The 8,554-nt window shown below is 35.7% G+C and overlaps 1 protein-coding gene across 1 annotated transcript; it reads right to left on the bottom strand.

Moving 5' to 3' along the window:
- Window positions 1–1,748: 1,748 nt before the first annotated feature.
- On the bottom strand, window positions 1,749–3,737 carry LOC143535514 (uncharacterized). Its single transcript, XM_077029743.1, has 5 exons — window positions 3,481–3,737; window positions 3,275–3,310; window positions 2,545–2,879; window positions 2,371–2,425; window positions 1,749–1,823 (listed from the first exon to the last, which is right to left on the bottom strand). The coding sequence occupies exons 1-5, from the start codon at window positions 3,604–3,606 to the stop codon at window positions 1,749–1,751; spliced, it is 627 nt and encodes a 208-aa protein (XP_076885858.1). The 5' UTR covers window positions 3,607–3,737.
- Window positions 3,738–8,554: the final 4,817 nt, after the last annotated feature.

The raw sequence follows: 8,554 nt of genomic DNA, 5'->3' as shown, positions 1-8,554 counted from the left end.
TAATCGGAACCTAGTCTAGATTTTTACAACCATGCTCTATCTATTTCGGAATTGCATGATCGTACAACTTTATAAAAAGGGGGCTTATAAAGATGTAATCCAATTATTTAGCTTTAGAAACACTTGTTTATAAGTACATTGTATTTTAACCTACCCTTCATTGGTTCTCAATACGTATATATGTTATGCTTTTATAGTTTGATCATTGTGTGGTTCTAAAATTCTAGTGAATTAAAGATTGATTTTAGAGATTGACCTTTCAGGCTCTAAATAAATTTTTATGATGTTGAAAAAAATGTGATATAAGAAGTTTCTTAAAAACATTTTCAGGAGTAAAATAACATGCTATCTAAAATTAATTTTCAGCTCTTAAAAAAGCATATTAAAGACCAAAATCGAGTGGTACTATAGGCTAATTGTCAGTCTTTAAAACATCATATTAGAGACTGATCTGATTAGATATCATCAACCGAACAAAACATATCAATGACAATATAGCATGGTTAGAGAATTGATTTTCAGTACCTAAAGGTATATATTAGGGACTGGAATCATTATATTTGAGACTAATTTGTAATCACTAAATAAATGTAGACATATCAGGGACAATATAGAAATGGTTAAAGAATTGATTTTCAGTACCTAAAGCTAAATAAATGGGACTGGAAAATCAATGTATCCGAGACTAATTTGCAATCACTTAATAATGTTGAGGACCGAAATGACGAGGTAGTGGTAAGGGGGAATAAATTTAGTGTTGAATTTTTATGTATCGGAGACTAATCGTTAATCCTTGTTAACACTATACAAAGGGGGCTGATTTTTAGTTGCTAAAACAACTATTTAGGATTAGACATTTGTCACTAGTTAGGGACTGACAATTCAGTCTTCAATAACCAGTAGCTATGGATGAGTATCAGAATCAAACTTTTCAGTTCTAAATATCCATCTCTTTTGTACTTTAATTCTTGAAAAGCTATTGACCAAAATAGACGTGCACAAAATAACCGGTTCCGGAACGGAACCGACCGGGAACCGGTTCTAACCCATACCCGGAACCGGTTCCTGACCGGGTATAGGATTTCTCCTCGGAGCCGGTTCCGGAACCGGAACCGACCCGGTGGAAAAAACCCCAAAAAAACCCGGAGGAACCGGTCAAAACCCGACCCGGAACTGGTCAAAACCCGGTCAAATACCCGACTATACCCAGAACCGGTTCCGGAACCGAACCGGGTTTGACTTTTGTTGACCATACCCGGAATCGGTTCCTACCCGGTTCCGGGTTTTTTAAATACCCGATTTGTGCACCTCTAGACCAAAATACTACCACTTGTGCAGTTGATAATGTGGTCAGTTGTATCGGCGTGAGGTCTAAAGATGGCGTCTCAAATCATTTGCCTAGTCGCTTGATCCAGATTCTGAGGCCGATTCGATCAACCATGGAAAGGTAAAACTTCTCTTTCCGTTTTTGTCGATTTTTCGAGACGGGTTCTTTTATGGATTATGTTCTAACATTTCTAGACCTAATCTCATGATGTTGAATGTTTTATTTTTCAATAGTTTGGTGAATATATCTGCAATGTTTTCTTCCAAAATAACAATATTACCAATCTAAACATTATATATAAGAAAAAGATGTCTAAGCTTAGTCGTGCGAGAAATATAGTTTTAATTTTTTATGATCTTCAATCGAATAAAAAAGTACATCAGCTAAACTGAATGAACTCCCCTGAATCGACATGAATATTTTACTTTGGCTCCAATTTGTCACATAAAGATCGATATGCATCACTACAGACCTTGAATTTCTCCTCTGCAATAGCCTGTGCATGCACAAGTTATATTACTTTTACACATGATGATAAAGATACTCCTAATATGTACACGAGCGTTTCTGTCACATCAAACGAGCCATGTAGATTGTGAAAAAGATCATACATGGTATATGACTGTCACCACATTACTCATTTTTGTGTCGGTCAGACACACCATACGTACCATGTGGTTTGACGAAAACCACTTGTCGTATGACCCACATGAACGGTTTACGCCTGTTACCAGCCTGTATGTTAAGGTTTTCGCCTGTTACCGGCCTGTGTAAACATACGGGCAGTATGAAACTGGTATTTGTTTTGTTATGCCCATTTTAATACTTGTTAAAATTAAAATGGGTTGGATTGGTCAATAATCACCAAAGTGTATTCAAGTGATTAAAACTTCATAAATCAGGTTAACAACAACAAAAAATTGTATATTATCATTTTAACTTTTATTATCTTATTTACATATTACTCATATATTAATAAATACTGGAAAAAAAAAGTGTTTACGCCCAATCTAACGCTTACCCCTCCTGTATATAAAAGTTACCTTGAAAAAACCTTTATGATGATCTGGGTGCCATTTCAGCGCACAAGCCCGATATCTGCAAAACACAAATCTTCGTAACATAAAAATCAAAACTGAAACTGCGTGCAAACCTGCCTTGTTTTTGGATGATAAATCTTTATAATACCATTATAGAAAATCTATAGAAAAGCTTACGCGGTTTTAACATCTTCAAGGCTTAACGGGCCGGAACCACTCAAACCAAGGGCAATCCTGTCTTCTCTTAAATCGGTTGTCACTCTTGACGGGTTACTGTCCTCATCTTCAAACCGCTGTCTTGAATCCCGATGATTGCTGTTATTATTATTTTTATTATTAGTTTTCTTATTCTTATTATAATTTTTACTGTTATTATTATAATTACTATTATTATTCTCATTATTAGTATTATTATACGTTAAGTATATTCCTGTTCCGGTGTTTGTAAACCTATGCCCGGTGTTAAGCTCGGCATGAAGATTATTAAGCCATGAAACAATGTCGTCAAGCTCCTGGCAGCCCAAACATATGGCAACACATCAACACGCATGTCATCATAAATTAATAAAACTTTGTAACAGATGTTGTAAGACTGTGCGTTGTAGTTTAACATTAAACCAAAAACCTTTTCTTGACGTGTAAAGTATAATACTCCTATCAGGGTTAACTAGATTTTTTATTTATTCTTTCAAAATTACGATTGGTTTTTAGTGGGGGTGGTGTGGACGCCAACTTTTGAGCCCTCATGTGCGTGCTGTGGTTTGGCAATGGTTTAACGGGTGTTGGCGCCTCCACAACACTCGGGCTAAAAGAGTAGAGAAACTCTTATAAAACCAAATCATTTGACAAGATTAAGAAATGACTAACTTAAATATAGAAAACAAAGGGTTGTATCCAAGGTTCTTACCTTTGATAAACTCCTACTACCACTAGACCGTCCAACCTGCATATATAATATTCAAAGGCAAGAAAAGGGTGTAATTAGAAAACTAAGTGACAATTTTTTTTAATTATATATGCTCAAATATTGTTTCATGCAATCCATGCTCAATTCAATGAAATTTTAGTCTTTTTACTTTTTAATCAAAAGAGTTTACAAACAAAGGAAATTACGGATCCGCAGTGGGGGCATCGTCGTCCACGATCGAGAACAGGAGTTGAATGAAATAGAGCGGCTTTGAGGTAAAACTTGCGGCTGTTTAAGTTAGCCAGTGCTAGTTTGGTAGCAGCCCTGTTCATGTCTGCAGTACGTTACAAAGAAAATGGAGATCAAGATCCACGGTGGTGAAGGAATTGGAAAACGTATGTATTTTTTTTTTTAATTTGTTAAGATTTACTTACTAAATTTGGTAGAATAAAAGATTTGGGCAATTCTTGCAGGAAAAGCAATAACCGGACCAGAAATCAAAAAAGTCTTTCTTACCGGTCCATTAGTCGGATTGGATTTATAAAATGATGTAAGTCCCAAGGAAAGGATCAGGACAATATGATATTAAAACGAACACGTTTATTAGGCGAAATCCAATTAACATGGTGTTTCAAGAACAATAGATAAAGATTTAGAAGATGACAAACACGTAATAGTAACTTCAGTGCACATTTTTTTTTTATTATCACCAATTAACATGTAAGTCCTAATGAAAGGATCAGGACAATATGATATCAAAACGAACACGCTGATTATCTCCCCATTTTTTTTATTGCATCATCCAACTTAAACTTTAGATACTTCATATGCTTTAGTTACAAAATATTTTGAACCAAGAATAATCAACTTTAATAAGATCAATCTAAAATATTTTCAAAATTTTTAAACAAAATAAACAAACATACTTTTTTTATTTTTAGTGATTTTCTTGAAAACACTAAATATGAGATCATACTAGCCTAATACCATTGACCGCACTTCAACTTTCAACTTAGAACATGCAAGTCAATAACAATTGTCAATATAATATGTCCACATGAAACTCATGCACAATTGTTTCTATGCATTGCTTTGTGATAGTTTATCATGTTTAAGTATATTTAATATGTTTTAGCGGATCCCACATTCAAACATCTCATAGTGATGTTAGGTGTGAGTTTAATTAAAATATTAACATCGTTTATATAGGAAACGATTTTAGGGTTTTTCGGCTAGGTTAAAAAGGAAAAGACGAGTCAACAGGGTGTAATTAACTCAATTACATTCACGGTGAGGCTGGAAATCATGTACGAAATTGATTCCCTTAATCAAAAGTTGATTATAAACGATTTTGGTCAGTTAATTGCTTGATTGATTGATTACGGGTTCACGGAATTTGAATATGGGTCGGTTTGGTAAATGGGTATCCAGGTTGATGATCTGGGTTATAATAATATTTATAGATTGGACCCTGGGGTTTAAGTATGGACGCAAATGAGTATAAACTATGTAGTATGGGCTAAAAGTGTAAAAGCATTAAAGATATATTTATAAATAATTGAATATTAATAAAATAGTCAATCTAATTCGATAAACGCAATACTTTCAAATAAAAATAACCCAAACATTGAATCGAGTCGGGTATTTAATAAAAATATAAATTTAAAAAAAACCCGAGTTGTTACAAAGCTTATCAAATTCCGCACCCACAAGCTCCAGCATACCAAACCTACTCTAATCAAACCACCCTCTTGCAGATCGTTAACGCTTAAGTTATGTCAAATCAATCTACCAAGACACTTAAGTTTCAACTCATGCGCAACTGAAGATTTAAGCTACTATGAGACTTTGCCGCTCGTCGTATTCTATCTTACTTGAATCTGACTTTTCTGCCATATATCGACTATTTAATAAATTTAGAATGAACGTTTTCACGAATTGTTGAGGTACTAATTAAGATTTTCTATTGTTATGCCCATCGAGTAAAGTTAAAATTATCGAATGGTTGTTTTATAGAATTCCCCATTATAAATAACTAAACTTTAAATTTTTGTCTATTTAAAGACATCTCACTTAAAACTCCTTTCCTTAAAGGATTTCTATTATTAGAATTATATATTCAAACGTTTTGTAAATCCACCCGATGGGACGAATCATGTGGACCATCGGACGATAAAAATAATTATGGTCCGAAACATAATTATCGAAGTCATCGCATTAAAATCATAATGAGTAAGATTGTGTGTCATAATATAGAATCGAAAGTAGTTGGGATAACGGTACAAATGTAAAGATGATAAGGACATGGTGGATACGCCGTTGGTACATCCTATATATAAGTTCCCTTATCGGATTATCATTTAGAGCGTTGTTTTGACTATTCAAGATTCTATGCTATGATAAATTTTTAAAAGTTATACTTAAGATATTCTTTTCCTAAATTTAATGGTGTTGTTATAGCATACTTTAATTTCGGGACGAAATTCCCTAAAGTAGAGGAAACTGTAACAACTCGGATTTACAAGTTATATTATCCGACTCGCTTCTATGTTCGGGTAATTTTAAATGATAAATTTTATCACGTTTATCGAGTAACTAATATTTTATTAAATTGTTTTTATATTTAATTATTATATACAAATAACTTTAAAAGATATTCAATTTTAACCCAAAATTAAACTTTAACCCAAAAATGTTTCCACCCACCAATATTCTTAAGGGACTAAAATACAAACTTACATTTACTATTATATACTATATATTAAAGCAAATCGTGATGCTAAAGTATACTTTTGCTCTTTGCATCAACATTGACTGTCACGTGTCCGTTTCACCCACACCACCTCCTGTTGTTCAAAGAAAGAGGCATCGATTGTACACTTCGAAAGTTAAGATGAGAGAAGCAGAGGTTGTTCCATCGATGATTCCGATTAGGAAGCCGTAGATGCGATGAAATCTAAAACTATGGGATGAGGTAGTCGCTCAATGATGGTGTAACATTTATTCTTGATTATTGAAACCGCCTGCGTTTTTGTGAATGTGAGATTAGTAACATATTGTTCCAACTTTGGTTGTAACCTGTGTTCTGTTTAAGTTTCGCATAAACAGAAAGTTATATATGATTTAGGAGGATGTGATGACGGCAAGGGGCAGGGGGAAGACCGAAAGTTATCATAATTAGTTGACCCAAACGCACAAAGATTCTTGTTGATATCATATTTTGGTTATATATGTGTCTGTTATCTTCTTTTAAATGAAACTCATTGCAGTTTTTGAAGGATGAGACAACTTAAACATATTTTGGAAGATTTTCAGAAGGATTTTGAAGGTTTATTTTTGGCTGAAAATTTGGTAAGTTGAACTGAACGTTTGTACAAATGAAAGTAAAAGGTTTAAAATATATTAGCAGGGGTTAAATTTGGGGGGCTATGGTTCATTTTTTCCAAATTTAAAGAGCCTTACTACAGGATCCATTTCCTTGATTGCATTACACTTTGTAACAAGTGTTACTGCAGGTTGTCTTTCGCAGGCAACTATAACTGGTGTATTGTAACAACTTAGCTAGCAAAGTGTATTTTGTTGCTAATACTTTGGCTGCACAGGTTCTTTTGATGTGAGTGTTTACCTTTGCGAGTTCGGAAAACACCTAGTTAATATTATTTACATGTGACCCAGGTCCAAAACCCAAACCCGAACCTGATTTGAATCCAATCCGGTAACCCATATTGTATCTTGTACCACAATCTTAGCGTTTTGTTTGGAATTGATTTTTGATCCTTATATATATGACCATTACCGGCTTCACCGACGCTACAATTAGGAAAGAACGATCCTCGTTGATTCGTATTAACATATTATCAACACCGCCATTGCTATATTATCATAATACTAATTACATATCATTATAACACAATTCAACTCGCCATCACTACCTGTTACTCGTTGCCAGTCGAACTCCTAAGCCTAATTAGATTATCATAACCTCGGGATAGCTGTTTGTGGTCGCGTGTGGCCGGCTTCTGTTGGCGTCAATTAACCCTCACTTTATCATCGATACAGGTATTATTATACATACAACTGATCGTCATCTAACACCTTACATTAACCCCATGATTAATTGAGAAAATATAAACGAGTTTAATCAATTGGTTATTCTAGGGTTCTTGGGTAAGAGTTGGGGTTTTTGTCTACAGGTTTTAAAGAATTCGTTTTGGGTTATAACCATCCACCACCCTAGCCATCTGGGCTAGGGTGGTTTGTGTTAAGGTTTATGTGTGGAGAAAATAAGCCAAACATAATAAATTTAGGGTCGTAAGACCGGGTTTAGTACCATACCGGCTTATTTTATTATATGGACTAATACAATGTTATTGGGCTGAGGGGGTTTTGTGGAGGTAACCCTAACTGGGCTAGGCCCATTAGGTTACCATGATGGTGGCCATGAGACTCTCTATATAAGGAGGTCTCCACCTCCTTATTAAGGGGGATGCTCAATAAGAGCCACCACCACTTTTTTGTGTCTGTAAACAAGAGATCTTAGGATTTCTTAGCAGTCACCTCCACACCCCCAAAAAGCCATCGCAGGTCACCAGCAGCTGATGAAGAAGATCAAGACATGGTTCGTTCATCTCGAAAATCCGTGGAAACATCGTCATGGATCAGGTCAGATTCATTTCGTGCTTCGACATTGGCGCCATCCGTGGGACGGCAACGAACTACCCTCCGATCTTCTTCTCCGGCTGTTAGATCTCTCCCAGGAAAAACCCAGATTTGGAAGTTTACAGAAAAAGGCTTCAAGGCTTGTTCTATTAAAGCTCAAAAAGATCCATAGATCTAAAAGAGGCTTCCAGATCTGTGCGAAAAGAAACTGCAGGAGTCGAATGATCAAGCCTCCGGATCTGTGATGGTTTTAAATCTGCTCCGAGCTTCAGATCTATCCAGATCTGATTTACAGATCTAGATCTAGATTACAGACCTGGATTTTAGGTTTAAAATTGCAGGTCTAACTCTTAAATTGCAGATCCAAAAATTACCAGACTTCCGCCGCCATTTACGCACGCCCGCGGATTCTCATTCCGCAGCCGTGCATGTGCCACCGCGGAAACCACCATGTGGGTTTTGCGCAAGAGACCTTCGCCATGCACGCGCACTCGCGAGTCACCACTCCACCGCCGTGCATGTGCGCATCAGGCCTCACGCCAAACTTCAATGTTGGGAATCCTCATAATATCCCATATGGCTACGCGCCAAACTTAAAGGTTGGGAATCCTCATAATATCC

This window comes from Bidens hawaiensis, unplaced genomic scaffold, assembly GCF_021521415.1.
Source record: "Bidens hawaiensis isolate Kalapana, Puna unplaced genomic scaffold, B.hawaiensis_p1.1 tig00010562_1, whole genome shotgun sequence".
NCBI lineage: Eukaryota > Viridiplantae > Streptophyta > Magnoliopsida > Asterales > Asteraceae > Bidens > Bidens hawaiensis.
The sequence above is the reverse complement of the archived record's forward strand: the minus strand, read 5'-3'. Positions and strand labels throughout refer to the sequence as shown.

Excerpts from the sequence above, each read along its gene's own strand:
- LOC143535514 (XM_077029743.1), bottom strand. The coding sequence starts at position 3,606 with ATGAACAGGGCTGCTACCAAACTAGCACTGGCTAACTTAAACAGCCGC. Across the intron at positions 2,426-2,544 it reads CTTGAAGATGTTAAAACCGC|ATATCGGGCTTGTGCGCTGA; the intron begins GTAAGCTTTTCT and ends TGTGTTTTGCAG. Across the intron at positions 1,824-2,370 it reads ATCATAAAGGTTTTTTCAAG|GCTATTGCAGAGGAGAAATT; the intron begins GTAACTTTTATA and ends GTGCATGCACAG.